The sequence below is a fragment of the Elephas maximus genome, chromosome 2, assembly GCF_024166365.1.
Source record: "Elephas maximus indicus isolate mEleMax1 chromosome 2, mEleMax1 primary haplotype, whole genome shotgun sequence".
Taxonomy (NCBI): Eukaryota; Metazoa; Chordata; class Mammalia; order Proboscidea; family Elephantidae; genus Elephas; species Elephas maximus.
The window spans coordinates 195,314,158-195,334,427 of NC_064820.1; the positions used below are offsets into that span (position 1 = coordinate 195,314,158).

The window sequence follows — 20,270 nt, forward strand, 5'->3', positions numbered from 1 at the left end:
GTGGTGCCATGGAAGAAAACCCTGGCGATCTGCTTCTGTAAAGATTACAGGCAAAAAAAAAAACCCCTATGGAGCAGTTCTACTCTGTCACCCATGGGGTTGCCATGAGTCAGAACTGACTCGACAGCAACAAGTTTGGTTTCTTGGTTTTTACCAAAAAGTCAGCAGTTTGAATTCACCAGCTGCTCCTTGGAAACCCTATGGGACAATTCTGCTCTGTACTATACTGTCACTGTGAGCCGGAATGGACTCCACAGCAACGAGTTAAATGTACCTGTTATAAATACACCTGAAAGGGGTACTTCACTGTTGTGTAGGCGATTGGAGGGACAACCAAGGACAACCTATAAACATTGTTGCCAATCACGGAGTCAGGCCAGCTATTACCCTGTGCCGATGTAAACAAAGAGGGCACATACAGACAACAGAGCGTCCTGGAGCCTTACGAAAAAGTACTGAAGAACAAGGAGAAGGAAGACTCAGCAGGAGCATGTTTTCAGGAATTAAGGAAAATGAATGTTCTTTGTGTGTCTGGAACGAAAAGCCATAAAAAGAGAAGTTGAGATGAAAGGACAGCTAGATGAGTTGTAAAAAGATGATGACATAAGGAAGAATTGCAAAGAACCTAAGAATGTAAGAGCAAAATGAAATTCTTCATTGGAGATTGGTATAGAACTAAACAGCAGAGTTGGCACAGTGCAAAAGTAGAAACAGAGATGCAGAGAATAAACCTAAGAAGCTCCCCAAGGATGTAGATCAGAGGTCAGCAAACTTTTTCTGTAAAGGTTGTTGTGGCCTTCGAGTCGATTCCAACTCATAGCGACCCTATATGACAGGGTAGAACTGCCCCACAGGGTTTCCTAGGCCGTAATCTTTATGAGAGCAGATCACCAGGTCTTTTCTCCTGTATAATACCTGGTGGGTTGGAACCACCGACCTTTCGGTTAGCAGCTGAGCACTTAACCATTGTGCCACCGGGGCACCTTTTTCTGTAAAGGACCAGATGGCAAATATTTTAGGCTTTACTGGCCACATAAGGTCATTGTCACATATTCTTCTGTGTTTGCTTGTTTAATACAAGTTGTGCTCAAGTTGACTCTGACTCATGGTGACCCTACGTATGTCAAAGCAGAACTGTGCTCCATAGGGTTTTCAGTGCGTGATTCTTCAGAAGCAGATTGCCAGGCCTTTCTTCTGAGGTGTCTCTGGGTGGACTTGAACATCCAGCCTTTCTGTTAGCAGCTGAGTGTGTAAACCACCTGCACCACTCAGAGACTCCAGCTTGTTTTATAACCCTTTAAAGGTGTAAAACCATTCTTAGCACACAGACTACTCAGAAACAGACTGTGGGCTGTAATTTGCCAACCTTTGATACAGGTGAAAAGGAGAAAGGTATGAAAAAGACTATATGTAAGGGGAAGAGAGAATGGAGAGTGAATATATAATTAATTGATACTCCTAAAGTAGAAACAAGAAAAAAAATGCAAAAGAGGCAATTTAAAATATATAACAGAGAAATTTTCCTCAAGCGAGGAAGGACCACCCTGTTTAATTCATTTTTCCAAACTTGAACACGGGCCCTTTGTTTTTTCCCTGTAACCTCTGTGAACATCCAAGGAAACGTTCCCCTGGAATTGTTGCATTATGAGCCATTCTCATTAAGGAAGGAGCAAGTCAGAGACGCTTTAATCTTCACTATTATATAGCATTGTTCCAGAAGACCTAACCAATTCAGTAAGACATAGAAAAATAAATATATTGAAAAGATAAGGCAGTATTTTCATTACTTGTAAATGATGACAGTCTCAACCATCAATTGAAAAAACAATAGAGCTAATAAGAGAATACCATAAAGTGGCTGCTTATTAGACACACAGAAAATCAGTAGTTTCCTACCAACCAGCAACAATTAGACAGTGTTTTTAAATTGTATTCATAACTGTATTCATAAAAACAATAAAAATGTTAAATACGTTGGAGTAAACTTACCCAGAAGTGTATGGCAGCTACAAACCCACTGCAAAACATTGAAAGAACCTTCTAGTAACAAGAGACAGGAGTAGTCCTGGATAACCGTAAGTATAACCCATTGCCATCGAGTCGATTCCGACTCACAGCGACCCTAAAGGACAGAGTAGAACTGCCACATAGGATTTCCAAGGAGCAACTGGTGGATTCGAACTGCTTACCCTTTGGTTAGCATCCAAGTTCTTAACCACTGTGCCACCAGGGGCTCCAGCCCTGGATAGAAAGTCCCAACATTGTAGAGGTGCCAGTTCTCTCCAGACTAATACAATTCCAGTCAAAATACTGTTGTGATTGCCTGTAAACTGCCAAAATGAGTCTAAGGTTTATCTGGAAGAATAAATTGAGTTAAGCACTTGGGAGGAAAGAAGGAAAAGAAGAGTAATGGAATGAGGAATACTGCTCCACCAAATATTAAAATAGACTGTCAAAGTGGTGGGTGTTGGCACCAGAACATAGAATTGGTTTAAATAGTGATAACTGATAATGATGAAGGTAATGATGCTGCTGATGAAAAAAAAAAAAAGACACACTCAAGTAGAGAAAACCAGCAGAAGACATAAGTCAGGTCTTAATATGAGGGTAAATGAAAAAGTATTGCTACAAAACCTTAGAAACCTTTGTTAGACAAACAGATCAAAATATGTAGCTATCGTTTCTCGACATATCCTCCATCTAGATCTATACATTTCTGAAGGCAGTGAGTCCCTCTCTCTAACCCCTCCCAAAGAATTCTGCATCCTAGATGGACTCTAATCATGTTCCTTTTAAATGTTCTTTGAGTTTTGGGAACAAAAAGAAGTCTGAAGGGGCAAGACCAGGGCTGTAGGGTAGATGGGGTAAGGTTTCCCAGTGAAATTCTCGTGCGACAGCCCTTGCTACCCTCGAAGAATGACAGGTGCTTTGTCGTGATGGAAAAAAGTTCCTCAACACAACTTTCCTGGCCTTTTCCTCGCCAATACAGTTTTCAGTTTTCTTAAAACTTCTTTGTAATAAGACCGGGTGATCATCCTGTGTCCTTCAAGAAAAGCTGTCAAGATTACCCCTTTGGAATTCCAAAAAACAGTCACCAAAACCTTCTGAGCAGTCTTCCCTCTCTTGGCTCGTCTTTGATGTCTTCCTGACCTTCTCTAAAATGCTTGATCCATCTAAAAACTATTGCTTGATGTGGGGCAGCATTCCCGTAAACTTCCTGCAAAGCTTCAATGATTTGGGCAGATGTCCACTTGAATTTTGTTTAAAATTTAATATTAGCCCTGACCTCAAAATCATTTTTTTTCTTGGCACGAAAAGTATCCTTTTTATTGAAGGCAACCCAATGAGACTAAGACAAGTGTATTACTGAGAGAACTTGTCTGCAGCCATCCACCGATCGCAGAGAAATGTTTAAACACGTTTTATTTGGAATAAACTCGTGCCTGTGTGAACCAGAACCCTGCTAGCAATACTTTTTGACTTACTCTCATATTTTACATAGCATTTGTCTTATCAAATATACTCATTTCTTTCAAAATAACCTTGGATGTGGGCAAAGATTTACTCAGGAGGGTATTTACCTCCTCATAATTTACAAATGCAAAAAAAAAAAAAAAAAATTTTACAATGTCCAGCAATAGAGGACGAGTATATTATTTTATGATCATATGGTACAATGCAATGCAGCATTTAAAAGATGATGCAGAGAAGTGTTCACAATATATTATTGAGTTTAAAACGTGATTATACAGCAGCAGGTACAGTGTGACACCTGTAAACAACCACATGGCACATAGACATAAAAGAGAAACTGAAAGTGCACTCGCCAGAACATTAACAGTGGTGATGAGGAAGTAAAGGCTTGGGTGATTTCAGTTGTTTTCATGCATTTTTGCATTAGGACAATTAAAATTTTCAAAAATTTCTAGCAATGAACATGTGTTTATTAATAAGGTGAAAAATAATAAACGTGAACCTAACTTTTTTTTTTTTTAACTCAAGTATCTAATCTAGGCTTTCAAACTATTGGGTTAAAAAGGAATTCATATTCTTGATGGCCATAACTTGTCTTATTGGTTAAAAATATTTTAGAGTTCACAGAGTTCAAAAGAGATTTTTAACTATGTAATTCAAAACAAAGACTGTTTCAGAGTTGGATACTTCTTTCTCATACAGGGCAAGTGTTCTTCCAAATCACGGGTAATTTCAGAATGGGTTTGAAATGTTCATTTTAAGAATTTGTTGGCTTTTGTGTTACTAAGATTTTACTGACTACACGTACTAGTCAGATTCGTGTTACCCCATCCAGGCACAGTTGTTTCAGAGATGTGTAAGCTTATAAAAACACAGCGGCTACCTGCGTCTAGGACACTGTGAGATATTTAAAATGAACAGCTGCCATGTTATTTTTTTTTTTTTTCCCCAGACAAGGAATTGTGCCACCAGGTCTTACAGAAAATGAGCTGTGGAGAGCAAAGTACATCTATGATTCAGCTTTTCATCCTGACACTGGTGAAAAAATGATTTTGATAGGAAGAATGTCAGCTCAGGTTCCAATGAACATGACCATCACAGGCTGCATGATGACATTTTATAAGTAAGTTGTGTTCACTTCATACTACAGAAGCTTCAGGTACATTTTATACATGTAAATAATTTTATTGAGATAATATGTCACTTCATTTTTAGCTCTGTTTTATATAAAGGTTGCAATCCTAGGGATCTGCTTTAATTTTTCCCTCTGCATTCTCTTTGTTACTCAGGGAGGCCCCAGGTGGTGCAATTAACGAGCTTGGTTGCTAACCAAAAAGTTAACAGCTCAAGTCCACCCAGAGGCACCTTGGAAGAAAAGCCTGGCATCCTACTTCTAAAAACTCAGCCATTGAAATCTCTCTATTGTGCACAGTTCTACTCAGACACACATAAAACCAAAAAACCAAACCCAATGCTGTCGAGTCAATTCCGACTCATAGCGACCCTACAGGACAGAGTAGAACTGCCCCATAGAGTTTCCAAGGAGCGCCTGGTGGATTTGAACTGCCAACCCTTTCGTTAGCAGCCATAGCACCTAACCAGGAAACCCCGCCAGGGTTTCCCAGACACACATAGGGTCCCCATAAATCAGAATGAACTTGGTGGCAGCTGGTTTTTATTGTTCGAAAGAAGGTTAAAGTTTTCCCGAAATCTTAAACCCAAAAGAAAATGAGATAGGAGAGAAAACAAAGAATCATTAAGCAATTCTTTTTAATTTATTCAAATAGGCATAGACAGAGATGATTACAGTTAGGAAGAATCAGAACCGTTTAGCCTACAAATGTCTTTTTTTGTTTTTTCCCCCAAAAGAAGGGATCTGATATTTATTGAGTGCCTACTTTGTGCCCGTATGATGCAGACAGTTAAATGTTTGGCTGCCAACTGAAAGGTTAGTGGTTTGAACCTACCCAGAGGAACCTCAGAAGAAAGGCCTGGTGATCCGCTTTCAAAAAATCACAGCGACAAAATTCCTGTGAAACAGTTCTCCTCTGCACGCACGTGGGGTTGCTGTGAGCTGGAGTCAACATCGGTTGTATTTTTTTTGTTTTTTGCTTTTTTTTTTTTTACTCTGTGCCAGGCTGTCTACAAATGCTATCTCACTTCATCCTCAGAGCCACCCTCCGAGCTTGGTGTTGCCCACATCCAGTGAACGAGGACATAGGCTCAGAGGACAGAAATCTGCTCAGCCACGATACCCTCAGTCAGGAACCTGAATGCAGTCATTTGCCCAGCATTCTCCCTTCTCCAGCACATCTCCTCTTTGGTTGCTGATATTCACCTGTTCTGTTCTGGATGGCCGTGAGGTCACAAGTGATACTGGTGACGTGACGAGTTGTTCTGTTTTAGGTCTACACCGGCAGTGTTCTTCTGGCAGTGGGTCAACCAGTCCTTCAATGCGGTTGTCAATTACACCAACAGAAGCGGAGATGCCCCTCTCAGTGTAAAGTAAGACTTCAGGGTTCAGCCGTTTCCTTCAGCTCTCCATCTTGCGTGGGATTAAGTGCTGACATTCTCCTGTTTAAAAAAGCATATTTGTACAAATTGTTTATATTGTTCAGAATATTCTGTAGCATCTTTTTGAATCAAGTGTTTCTTTTCTTCCTTTTCTATTAAGATAGCTGTTTTTTCAGCCTGCCTTCTCAGACATCAGATTCCAACTTGGGCAGGTGCCATGGAAGAAAGGCCATGGAAAACCATAAGGAGTGCAGTTCTACTCAACACATGTGGGGTCACCATGAGTGGAAATTGAGTTTGGTTTTTTGGGTTTTTTTGTTTTTCTCCGGCATTACTCGCAGGATTCAAGTGGTGCTGATAGGTTGATCCGTCTCCCACACCCTCAAGCTCACTCCCCCTGCAGAGCACACAGCAGGCAGCTCAGCCATGGCCTATGGGACATGACAAGCCATATCCCCATCAACCTTGAGCACGTGACAGCCACCAACATCAAAAGTAGCTGGGTCAACCAAAATGTATTAGTTTTTACCAGGCGTGGCACGGAAGGAAAAAGGGGGCATTAGTATTTAGGAAGCATTGAGTTTCTGTTTATGGTGATGGAAAATTTGGCGATGGATATTGGTGATGGTTGTACCATATGGTTAATGTAATTGATGTCACTAAATTGTACATGTGAAAAAAACATTAAATCGGCAAATGCTGTGATGTATATATCTTGACAACAGTAAACACAAATGTAGCTGGGTCAGCACAGCGTGGGTACTGCAGAAATTAAGGGGAGACCTTGGCAGCATGACTATTACTTTTGTTTTTTAAACAGATAATCTGTGGAGTCAAAAGGAAAGTATAAATGGTTTTGCTGTTGTTGTTGTTTTTTAATAGTATTTTATTGTGTTGTCAATGAGGGTTTACACAGCAGTTTAGGTTCCCATTCAACAATTTCTACACAAGTTGTTCAGTGACATTGGTTACGTTATTCACAATGTGTAAACATTTTCATTTCCATTCTCATTGCTTCGGTTCCATTAATCTAGTTTCCCAGCCCCCTTACATTCTCATCTTTGTTTTAAAGTAAATGTTGGCTATTTGGTCTCATATAGGTGATTTTTTAAAGGAGCACAGTACTTACAGATGATATTCATTATTTTTTTGAACCAATTTATTATTTAGCTACAAGGTAGTCTCAGGGGTTAAGTTTTGGTTCAAGGTTCAAGGAGTGACTCAGGGCAGTAGTCTCAGGGAGTCCTCTAGTCTCAATCAGTCCAGTAGGCTTGTTTTTGTTTTTGTTTTGTTCTGTTGTAGGAATTTGAGGTTCTGTTCCACATTTTTCTCCCATTCTATCAGGGTCCATCTATTGTGGCCTTGAATAGAATGGTCGGTAGTGATAGCCAGGCACCATTTAGATTTTCTGGACTCAGGGTAGATGAGGCCGTGGTTCATGTAGACTGTCCTATAGACTAGTTTCTTCTTTGAGTCTTTGGGTTCCTTCTTTCTCTTTTACTCCAGACAAATAGAGACTGATAGTCGTATCTTAGATGGCCGCTCAACAAGCTTTCAAGACCCCAGACAATACCAAACTAGGATGTAGAACATAACTTTATGAACTATATTATGCCAGTTGACCAAAATGTCCCATGAGACTATGGCACTAATCTTTTAAACCCAGAAATCCAGTCCCGCAAGGTGTTTGTTTATATCTAAGAAATACTCATAACTGTGCCCCCGATGTGCTTTATTATATGTATATGAATATATATGCATCCAGTCATGTGGGTGCATACACGTATGCATATGCCTGTATATACACATACATATACACATACCTGTATACATATATGCCTACATAATACATACATACCCACATATATATTTTTTGGTTGTTTTGCTGTTGTTTCAAAATTATATATGCCACAGCAATTACCAACAGGTCCTTTTCTCTTGTGTATTTTTTAGTGACATTGTTTACCTTCGTCAAGCTGTGTACACTTCACCCTTGTTCGGTATTACCTTTCCCTTCACCAAAAATAACAAGTGTCTACTGTGTACTACTATAAATCCGCCTCTATCCTGATTCCTTGTAACCACTAATGAACATTAGTTTCTGTGTGTTTACTTGTTCATATCATTTCATAAAAATGAGAAATTAGAATTTTTTTTTTTGATTGACTTATTTTGCTCAACATGATGTCCTCCAGGTTCATCCGTGTTCCAAGGTGTTTTGGGAACTCATTTTTCTTAATCACTGAGTAGTATTCCATTATATGTATGTTCCACATTGTACTTATCCATTCATCCATTGATGGGCACTTAGGTTGTTTTCATCTTTTTACTATTGTGAATAGTGAAAAAGTATAAATGGCTTTAAAATTTGGGTCCTGTAAGAATATTTTAGATAGGCTAGAGAGATTAGTTAACCAAAATCATAGCATAACTTACATGTCACTTGAAAGAAGAGTTTGTTTTCTCACTTAAAATTTCTTTTGATAATCCATGTTCTTTGGCTATCATCATGTGAGACTAAGGATATTGAAATCTGCCACCTAGCAGTTTTTATCACACCTTCATTTCCTCCAGACCTTGAATCTTAACTTTTCTTAAAAGATAGTTGGGTTTGCTTAATTGCATTTTGAAGATGAGACTTCTAGTATTTTTATAAAAAGCCCAGTGCCGTTGAGTCGATTCTGACTCATAGCGACTCTATAGGACTGAGTAGAACTGCCCCACAGAGTTTCCAAGGAGTGCCTGGCAGATTCGAACTGCCGACCCTTCGGTTAGCAGCCGTAGCACTTAACCACTATGCCCTCAGGGTTTCCTGTATTTTTATACAGTGAGATATAATTTTAGAATTGGCAGTGTTGTATTTTTACTTTCAGTATGTATATTAATATTTTGAGAAGTATTTTTTTTTTAATTTAAGTAAATATGCTACAAACGTCTACCCAATAGGCATATTTCTACGTTCGTAGGTGCCTACATTCCCACAGCTCCGCTCCTATCTCCACCCCGTGCACACGTATTCTATATGTCTACCTCTGTTAGGCTGTATCGAGGTTATATGTGAAGAATCACATTTTTTATGGGTACACTTGCTTTTTCCCTAGATGTCTGTACATATTGAGTGATAATGAATGTGTTTTTGTGGACTCTCCATTCTTAGTTGAGGTCGTTTACATTTCCTCCTTCCTCTCTTCAGAGCTGTTGTCCCGAAGTTTCCTCATCTACACGTTCGGTTTACATAGTGTTCTTTTTCTTTTCAGAGAATTGGGAACAGCCTATGTTTCTGCAACAACTGGTGCTGTAGCAACAGCTCTAGGACTTAATGCGCTAACCAAGGTATGCTGATTTTTATTTCCATGGTGAAGCTTCTTATTTTGTTCTCACCTGCCTGGCTCTAAATCCGTCTGTTATTTATAAACATGGCTCCAGTCATAATATAGCTATCTTCTTATAGTTATTAGAGTCCCTGGGTGGTACAAATGGTTAAGATGCTTGGCTGCCAACCAAAAGGTTGGAGATTTGAGTCTACTTAGAGGCATCTCAGAAGAAAGGCCTGGTGGTCTGCTTCCAAAAAATCTGCCATGAAAAACCCTGTGGAGCATGGTTCTACTCTAACACACATGGGGTCACCATAAGTTGGAATCGACTCGGAGGTAAATAGTTATTAAGGTACATATTTTTAATTGTATCTTCCTCTAAGCTTGCGAAGGGTTATGACCAGTAACATTGACCAAGACCCTGGTCAGTGCCTGACATTGGGTATTAAGTGCTAAATGCTCACCCAGCCTCAGAGCCCCTCTGAGGCTGTGTAGTCTCAGGTCGTGCATCTGAAGAGATGGAGGAGCCAGCATCTGAGCCCAGAACTATGAGATCCCAAAGTCCATACTCTCTGAGCCACACTGAGCTGTAAAAATGTCTTATAAGTCTGCATTATCCCAGTATGACCATGCTAGAAATATAAAAATAGCCCTAGGACACAAGTTTTGACAGTAACCAGTCTCTGAATAGAGATGGATTGATAGCTGCCGTGAAGTCAGCTCCGACTCATGGCAATCCCACATACAACAGAGTAAAACATTGCCCGGTCCTCATGATCCTCAAAATATCCAGCATTTTCAAGTCCACCATTGCGGCCGTTGTGCCAGTCCGTCTCACCAAGGGTCTCCCTTGCCCTCCTTGGCCCTCTACATCACCAGACATGATGTCCTCCTCCAGCACTTGTTCCCTCCTGATGATGTGTCCAAAGCAAGTTAGACAATGTTGTATTGTGATCCATACGGTTTTTATTGGTTTGTTTTCTGGAAGTAGATCCCCAGACCTTTTTTTCCTAGTTTGTCCCAGTCTGGAAGCTCCTCTGAAACCTGTCCACCATGGGTAACTCTGCTGGTATTTGAAATACCAATGTCATAGCTTCCAGCATCATAGCAACACACAAGCCACCACAGTACAACAAGCTGACAGGTGGGTGGTGGCTACACAGATAACATTCTGAAATCTTATCAGTTTTCATGAACATAAATAAGTGTCTCCATTCTGTAATACAGGAAAAGTAAGATAATGTTTTGTAATTATCTTTTCTGCAGCATGTCTCACCCCTGATAGGACGCTTTGTCCCCTTTGCTGCCGTGGCTGCTGCTAATTGCATTAATATTCCATTAATGAGGCAAAGGTGAGATTAATTTACACTCTGAGAAAGGACTTGTGCTTGATCGTAGAGTCTCTTTTATAATAATTAACTCTGTCGAATGCATTTAAAATTTTTATGTTAATATTTACAAATGAAATTATATGAAATATGGAATTTGCTTCAAAATAATGTGGGGATTGCTATGAGTCAGAACTGACTCGAGAGCAACAGGTTTGTGTTTTTTGGTTGGGGATGGAGAAGGGTCTCTGGATGGCATAAATGGTTTGCGCTTGGCAACTTTCAACCTACTCGGGGCATCATGGAAGAAAGACCTGGCAATCTTCTTCCATAAGGATTGCAGCCAAGAAAACCCTATGGAGCACAGTTCTACTCTGTAACACATGGGGTTGTCATGAGTTGGAATCAACTCGACAATGACAGGTTTGGCATTTTTTGTTTTTTTGGTGGTGAGGAATGGGATGGGTCCATAGATGAAACAAGATTAGCCATGAGCTGCTAATTCTTGAAGCGGGGTGATAGGTACCAGGGAGTTTAGTTTGATCTTTACTTCTGTATAATAAAAAGCTTTAAAAATATAGTTTAATTCTTCTATGTAGTTGTGTAGGACTAGGCAAAGAAGATCTGTGCAAAGAAAGCTTATTCTCTAAAATAGGTTCTTTTACATTCCCTAGAATTTTCTTTTTCGGTTTCAAGTAGTATTAATCAATATCTTTGGGAGTCTTTTTAGAGCTGGAAAAGTTAAAGGAGAAGAAAGAACAAGAAGCGGTTTTGGATTGGTTACCGAAAAACAGAGTAAAAATAGGAGTTACAGCGTTAGTAACTATGGTTCATAAACACACAACAGTGCCGTGTACTAGTGACTCCCTCTATGTCAGCATAATTAGTTTACTTACAATGCCATTTCTCATTTGGAAAGTTGCTCAAAGTTCCACACGAACATAGGAATTAGCCTTATCTTTAAGTTAGCATATTCACTCTTTAAATCATATTGTTATTGGAAAAATTCCACCTTTTTTTAAACATTTACTAGTGTTATCTTACTTTTGTGTCTATCACAAAATGCTCATGGTATTAAAAAATAGGCTTGTCAATGCCAAAAACCAACACTTCAGGGGAAGTTTGATTAAGTAGGGACTTGATCATTCCTTTAGGGTCGCTTTGAGTCGGAATTGACACTACAGCAACGGGTTTGTTTTTTTGTTTGTTTGTTTTGATCCTTCCTAACAGTAATATCTCAAGCCGTTTCATGAAGACATTTGTGAGCTTCTTTACATGTGTTTTGCTCTTCAGGGAACTCAAAGTTGGTATTCCCGTCACAGATGAAAATGGGAACCGCTTGGGAGAGTCGGCAAATGCTGCAAAACAAGCCATCGCCCAAGTCGTTGTCTCCAGGATTCTCATGGCAGCCCCTGGCATGGGTCAGTGGAACCTTGTCATTATTCGCTTATTCCATACATAGATGTCAGACAGCCTTTATGCATCAGTGAACGACAACAAGGAATCACTTCCCTGGTGGAACTTACATTCCACTGGGAGAGGCAGAAAACAAACAAAATAAATAAGTAAGACGTATAGCATGTAAGATGATGACGAGGGCTGTCTTAGTCTCCGAGTACTGCTGTAATGGAAATACCACAAGTGGCTGGCTTTAATGAACAGAAATTTATCTTCTCACAGTTCAGGGGGCTGGACGCCTGAATTCAGGGTGAGACTGTAGGGAGAGGGCCTTCTTTGTCTATTTCAGCTTCTGAATCGAACAGAACTTGTTGCCGTCGAGTCGATTCTGACTCATAGCCATCCTATAGGACAGAGCAGAACTGTCCCACAGGGTTCCTAGGGAGCAGCCAGTGGATTCAAACTGCTGACCCTTGGTTAGCAGCCAAGCTCTTAACCACTGCACCACCAGGCTCCAATCCTTGGAGTTCCTGGACTTGGAGATTCATCCTTCTTCATTAGATAGAGTCTGTCTTCCTCCATTTGTGCTTCCTTTTGTGTCTGATCTGCTCTTTTTATAACTCAGAAGTGATTAGGTTTAAGAAATGGCCTGCACTGATACGGCCTCATTAACATAATAAAGCCAACCTATCGCCAAACAGGGTTAACACCCACAGGTATTGGGATTAGGGTTCCAACACGTATTTGGGGGGTGGGGGAACATAATTCAATCCATAACAAGGGCTAAGGAGGAAAAAAGGGCTAAGGAATGTTGGGGTGGAAGTAGATAGGATGGCCAGGATGGAGGGGAGAGAATGAGCCAAGTGGCTATCAGGGGATGAATGTTCTGGACGGAAGGAACAGCAAGAGAGGTGGGGCTTGCCTTGCCTTTGAAGCAGTGCAAGGGGGCAGGTGGAGTGGAGAGAGCAAGGTGGGGAACAGCAGGAAGGGAGTCAGTGAAACCCCAGAAGGCAGAATGTGGATGTCCTGCAGGCTTTTAATCTAAGGGGTAAGAAGTCATGGAGGGCTCTGAAGAGAGGAGTGACCTAATCCAATTTTCGTTTTAACTGCTTGACTCCAGCTCCTGTGATGAGCATAGACTGGAGGACGAGAGTGTTTGGGAGGAGACGGGTTGCAGTACTCCGGGCAAGAGCTGATGATGGGTTGGGCCAACCAAGGCGGTAGCCCAGAAGGTGGCAAAAATTTGAAGGGAGAGAATTTGATCTTCATAAATCTTGAAAAGAAACTTCAAAAAGCCCTTGGATTGGAGTAATTTCTATAGAAGATTTATTTGTACCCATTGTAAATCCTTGGAACACAGACCAAGCTGGAATGATTAGAGCAGGTATTAATGAGTACCAAGCTACTACTTGGTTTTGTCCATAGGGCTTGGAGTCATTGTGAACAAAAGGAGAAAATCTACATTGTTTTTAGTTCCACTGAGAAGCTCTGGTCCCACCCCTAAGGCTCCTTAGAACTGCCTTCAGACCAGGGGCCTAGAGAAGGTTCTCAGAGTTATTCAGAAATCAGAGTACCTGGGAGTTAGAAAAAAAATAGTGTGTTTAATTTAATCATATAAACTGAATGAAAATAGCATTTGCCAATTAAAACTAAGCTTTCAAATGAAGCACACTGAATCAACCATTGACAAGTTTTCCCTCTAGCCCTGTTTGCTGTTTTTAAGTTTTTTGTCACAGTGAGTGCATGTTAGTGGGAGTTAGCACCAAAAGTTGGAGAAAAATGCATGAAGGACACCTGGAGGCACATTATGCTGGCATTCCTGCTACTAGGGAAAGACTCCCACTATCTGACTTAACAAAGGAGCCCCTCCCGGTGTGCACTGTGGAGTGGCTATGAAGCAGTCTTGGATATAGTCCTCTGAGTCCAGGACCAGCTTGTATAGTGTTTGAAGGACGTCAGAGTTAAACAAGGAAAAAGATATGACCACAAGATGGCAGTGTTGCAAAGCTATTTATTGGGGCCAACCTGTCAATAGGTTTTGCATGGGGTGGGGAGGGAGATTCCTCACAACACATTCCAAAAGGAGATGGTACAGAGTTGGGTAAAGCACCAGAAGAGAAAGAGAAGAGGACTCCCGGGGGACATGTCTAGGTGATGTCACTCAGCAGCACAATGGGAAATCTCTGGATCAGAGAGCTCCAAGGGACAGCACCAGTTTGGGGTCTTTCTAACTGCAGGGCTTTATCTTGTCTTTGCCTATGTTGGGCACAGTTTTGATGCTGGCTGGGCACAGTTTTGCAGAGTATGCAGACAGGCTCTAAATGGCGAAAATCTGCTTTTGGGGCTATTTTTTAAAGCAACTGGATATGTAAAAATTTGAATTTGGCACTAGTGGGCTTTTTTGGCTAGTACACCCCAGCCTTCTGTGAAGAAGTAAACAGCCTAGGGCCAGTCAGTACACAGAGGCTCATTGATGTAACAGCTTGTCGCTAACCTATGATAGAGGAGATGTGGAATTCCCCACAGTTGTGGCTGCTGAGCCCACATTTTTCTGGGAACGGCAGTTCTCATGTTGAGGCAGCAGTTCTAGCTCCTATCCTGGGTTTGCTCTTGGTTTTGTCTTTTTCCAGTTTTAAAGTCCTGGCTCTTGTTGGGGTTCACCCAGTACAACAGATCACTTTCCAGTAACTCAGTTATTTTAAACACTGTTTAGTTTCCAGAGAAAAAACATAATCTTCTAGTTCTAGTGAAATTTATAAAAGTAATTGAATTACTAGAATAGTTGATAACCGTTTAGCTTGATAAAAGTTGTGAGTACATGAACTAACACAGCCCACCACATATCAGACAGTTTATGTGTGTAACCGCATTTAGTCATCACAGTGTTGCCGGAAACTCTGGCTTCTGCTTGGCACAACTGGGTCTGGGGCCAAAAAGACAGAGATCGAGTTGGGGAAAATGAAAGGCAACTTTATTTTTTGGCCAAGCAAGGAGACATTTGGAGCTAAGGGCCTTCTGAGACTGCTTGTAGGCAGCTTGCTGAGACTGGTTTATATAGGCAAGATCAGTTACAAAATACAAAATGGCATGCTCACAGGTACAGAGCATTCCAAAATGAGTAAACATTTTCCTAGGGCCTGGGTTTGATTCCCCGAGCAGGAAATTAATTATTTTTGTTCATTAGCATGTTAGCTCCCCACCCAGGGGTAGAGAATTTACCATGCATGAGGCAGTTAACGAGCTAAAGGTTATCTGGAGTGCCAAGATGGAGGGCAGGACCTGTTTATGACAGTTCCAGCTAGCCAGTGGCTGTTTCTTTTCCAAGAAGTTCTGAGGAGAAAAACAACTTCCGGAAATGGGGTGGGTGAGGGGCTGTCCTGAGGAGACAACGATTTTAGGAAAATGGCTCTAGCCCTCTCTTAACAGCAAGTTTGATGCAGTTCCCCTCATTTTGTGGATGAGGAAAACAGAAGACTGAGGCTCAGAGAAGCTAGGGGACTTTTCCAGGATCACCCAGTTAGCAAGTGATCTAACCATGTCCATTTCTTCTGTGGGCCCCTCTCCTAGTTTCTGGTAGTTGCCACCAGTCCTTGGGGTTCCTTTGCTGCTTACACATGTATCTGCCTCTGTCATCACATGGCATTGGTCTTCCCGTGTATCTGTCTGTCTCTGTGTCTCTTTTCCCTTTTAATAAGGTACCACTCAGAAAGGATTAGATTTAGGACCCACCTGCTCTGATACAACTTCATTACCATAACAAAAAACCCTATTTCCAAACAGGGTCATATTTACAGGTACAAGAATAGAACTTCAAAATGACTTTTGGGGGATACAATTCAACCCATAACATCAGGGAAGTTTGCATTTGCTTATTTAATATGGAAGGGAAAAGTTCCTGATGCTTGTACTACTGCATGTTTAAAGCTAAATGTAAAATTCTCTTCAAGATTCTAAAGCTTTCTGGCTGGCAAAAGGCATTACCTTATGTCTTAGTTATCCAGTGCGGCTATAACAGAAATACCACAGGTAGGTGGCTTTAACAAACAGAAATACATTTTCTCACAGCTTAATAGGATGAAAGTCTGAATTCAGAGTGCTGGCTCTGGGGAGAACTTTCTCTCTCTGTTGGCTCTGAGGGAATGTCCTTGTCTCTTCAGCTTCTCTGCCTAGGTTCTTTGGTGATCTTCATGTGGCATGACATCTGTCTTCCCCCATCTCTGCTTGCTGAATCTGCTTCTTTTATATCTCGGAAGAGAAGACTTAAAACCACACCCTACACTAATACTGCCTTATTAACATATCAAAGAAAACCCATTCCCAAATGGAATTATAACCACAGGTATCCAAAACAAAAACAAATCAAATCCATTCCAACTCATAGCAACCCTATAGGACAGAGTAGAACTACCCCATAAGTTTCCCAGGAGTGGCTGGTGGATTCAAACTGCCGACCTTTTTGTTAGCACCCAAGCTCTTAACCACTGCACCACCAGGATTCCAATCACAAGTACACACACACACACACACAAACAAAAACCCATTGCTGTTGAGTCAATTCCAACTCATAGGGACCCTGTGGAGCACAGTAGAACTGCCCCATGAGGTTTCCAAGGAGCAGCCGGCAGATTTGAACAGTTGACCTTTTGGTTAGCAGAAGACGTTTTAACCACTACACCATCAGGGCTGTACCACAGATATAGGGGTTAGGATTGACAATGCAATTCAATCCATAACACCTTATTTTTCAAAAATCTAGGAAATGGGAACAGAGTTTTTTTTTTCTTTTCTTTTCTTTTTTTTTTAAGTATTTTAAAGAATTATTGCAAATACTTTTTACTCTGCTAGTGCAAAAGCAGCTTAGAAGCAGAATAAGTCTTTAATCAAATTATTGGGGAGGGGGGATGTGAGCTGAAAACAGACACTAAATAAAGATTTAAGTGGATCTCTCTTTGCTTCCAGCAATCCCTCCATTTATCATGAACACTTTGGAAAAGAAAGCCTTCTTAAAGGTAAGTCCCAGTTCTATTTGTCATCGTTTCAATCCTCTCGATTCCTTTTTTAGGCTTTTAACTATACAGAATATTCTCTACATAAATAGTGAGTGACAAATTTGAAGGCCAGTCTTTCTCAGACACTAAGTAAAAAAGATGTTTCCGGGAACATTTTATTTCTAATCTCAGATATTTGAAAAAGCTTTCACAAATGAAGACTGCTGCCCCCTTGTGTTTAACTAGGTTATACACTTGTCTTCATCATCAGTTGGATACCTACCAAGGTAAAAATGAGGAAATGGTGTGAATTTGGAATGATGTGTTTCTGTGATTAGAAATCACTATGTGTATGAAGTTTTTATAGGTCACTATCCATACTATAGTTCCTTATAGGAGCCCTGGTGGCACAGTGGTTAAGTGCTCGCCTACTAACCAAAAGGTCGGTGGTTCGAACCGACCAGCTGCTCTGCAGGAGAGACATGCAATAGTCTACTTCCGTAAAAATCTACAGCCTTGTAAACCCTATGGGGCCGTTCTCCTCTGTCCTATAGGGATGCTAGGAGTCGGAATTGGATTCATCGGCAATGGGTTTGAGTTTGGGGTTTATCCATAAGACTTATGGATAGAAATAATAATTTATCCATACTAGATGGAAACCCTGGTGTCGTAGTGCTTAAGTGCTGCAGCTGTTAACGAAGAGGTCGGCAGTTTGAATCCACCAGGCGCTCCTTGGAAACTCAATGGGGCAGTTCTACTCTGTCCTATAGGGTAGCTATGAGTCGGAATCGACTCGACAGCAGTGAGTTTATATATGGATAGAAATAATAGTAGCTTCATGGAACATTGAATTAGTACCCCAGTTTTTTTTTTCTAATCGTTGTAAAAATATTACCAACACCCAAACCCATTGCTGTGGAGTTGATTTCAACTCATAACGACCCTATAGGAGAGAGTAGAACTGCTCCATAGGGTTTCCAAGGAGTGGCTGGTAGATTTGAACTGCCAGCCTTCTGGTTAACAGCTGAGCTCTTAAACACTACACAATCAGGATTCCATAGATAACACAGCATTAGCCAATTCAACATTTTTTGCGTATACAATCAGTTGCATCAATCATGTTGTGCAACCATCTCCAATACCCTCTGCCAAATTTTCCAGCCCCATAAGTAAAACTCAGTGCTTCCTAAACAATATTTCTTCCCATATTTGATGATCATATCTAATACTTCATTAATCTACCAGTCACTTCCCTTCGGGGTGTGAAAATATTAGAGGATGAAATTTTAACCAAGAAATCTCATGGCACCATATACATTCTTTTTACATTGTTTTTTGTAGAATCCATGATTTAATGCCATATTATTTTTTGCTTAACCTTAGTTTTCCGATTTTTATAACAAGCAGGAGACAGTGGGATCGGGTGACTCTTTTGGCTCGTGCTGTGTTTGGAACCTGACAGGAGAAAGGGATCAGGTTCCCCTCAGTAGGAGCAGGTGCGTCATGGTGATGAGGGCAGCTCTTTGGGGTAAATTGTTTGAGGTCTTAGAAACAGAACTGTAACAATGAGGAGACACTCTACAGCTTTGAAAAGAGGACATAGTTTACAGACAAAGCACTTCTTGGATGATTTCAGTTATTAGAATTCTAAATGTCAAATTCTAATTGTTTATTGACCTGTATACTTCTTATGGGGACATTGGTGGTTCAGTGGTAGAATTCTCACCTGTCACACGGAGACCCGGGTTTGATTCCCAACCAATGTACCTCATGCTTAGCTACCACCCATCTGTCAGGTGGAGGCTTTGCGTATTGCTGTGATGCTTGAACAGACTTCAGGGGAGCGTCTAGACTAAGATGAACTAGGGAGAAAGGCTTGGTGAGCTACATCTGAAAATCAGCCAAAGAAAACCTGTGGACCACAGGGTCTAATTAGCGACCAGTCGTGGGGATGGTGCAGCACCAGGCAGTGTTTGGTTTCATCGTGCGTGGGGTCACCGTGAGTCAGGGGCCAACTCAGCAACAGTAACAACAACAACATACTGTCTATGGGTCCTAAATCGGAAAACTAAGGTAAATGCTAAGTGAGCACCTTGTCAGCCCTTTCAATGAAGCTATATTCTTAGAAAAATAAGTTAAGCAAGTTGTCATGGATTGAATTATGTCCCCCAAAAACTGTACGTATCAATTTGGGCCATGATTCCCAGTATTGTGTGATTTTCCTATATGTTGTAAATCCTGCCTCTGATGTTAATGAGGGAGGATGGGCGGCAGTTGTGTTAGTGAGGCAGGACTCAATCTACAAAACTGGATTGTGTCTTGAGGCAATCTCTTGAGATATAAAAGAGAGAAGCGAACAGAGAGACAGGGGACATCATAACACCAAGAAAGCAGTGCTGGCAATGCTGGGGAAGCCAGGACAACCTGTACAAGGGACGGCTATGGTAGCTCCATAGACACATCCAAACTCCCTGAGGGACCCAATTGTTGGGCTGAGAGCTGTGGGGACCATGGTCTCAGGGAACATCTAGCTCAATTGGCATAACAGAGTTTAGAAAGAAAAATATTCTACATTCTACTTTGGTGAGTAGCATCTGGGGTCTTAAAAGACGGTGAGCGGCCATCTAGGATACTCCACTGGTCTCACCCTCCAGGAACAAGAAAGAATAAAGAAAACTAAAGATACAAGGGAAAGATTAGTCCAAAGGACTAATGGACCACATCTACCACGGCCTCCGCCAAACTGAGTCCAGAACAACAGGGATCACAATAGAGGGTCCCGGACAAAGCTGGAGAAAAATGTAGAACAAAATCCTACCTCAAAAAGAAAGACTGGACTTGCTGGTCTGACAGAGACTGGAGAAACCCTGAGAGCGTGGCCGCCAGACACCCTTTGAGCTCAGTAATGAGCCCACCCCTGAAGTTCACCCTTCAGCCAGAGATTGAACAGGCCCATGGAACAAAACAAGACTAAAGGGGCGCACCAGCCCTGAGGCAGGGACTGAAAGGCAGGAGGGAACAGGAAAGCTGTAACAGGGAACCCAGGGTTGAGAAGGGAGAGTGTATGACATGTTAACCAATGTCATAGAACAATGTGTGTACTAACTATCTGATGAGAAACTAGTTTGTTCTGTAAACCTTCATCTAAAGTTCAATAAAAAAATTTTAGAAAGAAAGAAAGCTGGGAGCAGAGCGGATCCTTTGGACCCGGGATCCCTGTGCAAAGAAGCTCCTAGTCTGGGGAAATGTTGATG

The 20,270-nt window shown here is 41.2% G+C and overlaps 1 protein-coding gene across 4 annotated transcripts in view; it reads left to right on the plus strand.

The window, feature by feature from the left end:
* SFXN1 (sideroflexin 1) overlaps positions 1 to 20,270 on the plus strand; it is a 50,540-nt gene that overhangs the window by 12,695 nt on the left and 17,575 nt on the right. For all 4 annotated transcript variants that reach the window (XM_049874355.1, XM_049874351.1, XM_049874352.1 and 1 more), the window contains 6 exons: positions 4,427 to 4,597; positions 5,881 to 5,979; positions 9,246 to 9,321; positions 10,569 to 10,654; positions 11,924 to 12,051; positions 16,988 to 17,037. In XM_049874355.1, coding sequence (XP_049730312.1) covers positions 4,427 to 4,597; positions 5,881 to 5,979; positions 9,246 to 9,321; positions 10,569 to 10,654; positions 11,924 to 12,051; positions 16,988 to 17,037 — 610 coding nt within the window. The remainder of the gene's footprint in view (positions 1 to 4,426; positions 4,598 to 5,880; positions 5,980 to 9,245; positions 9,322 to 10,568; positions 10,655 to 11,923; positions 12,052 to 16,987; positions 17,038 to 20,270) is intronic.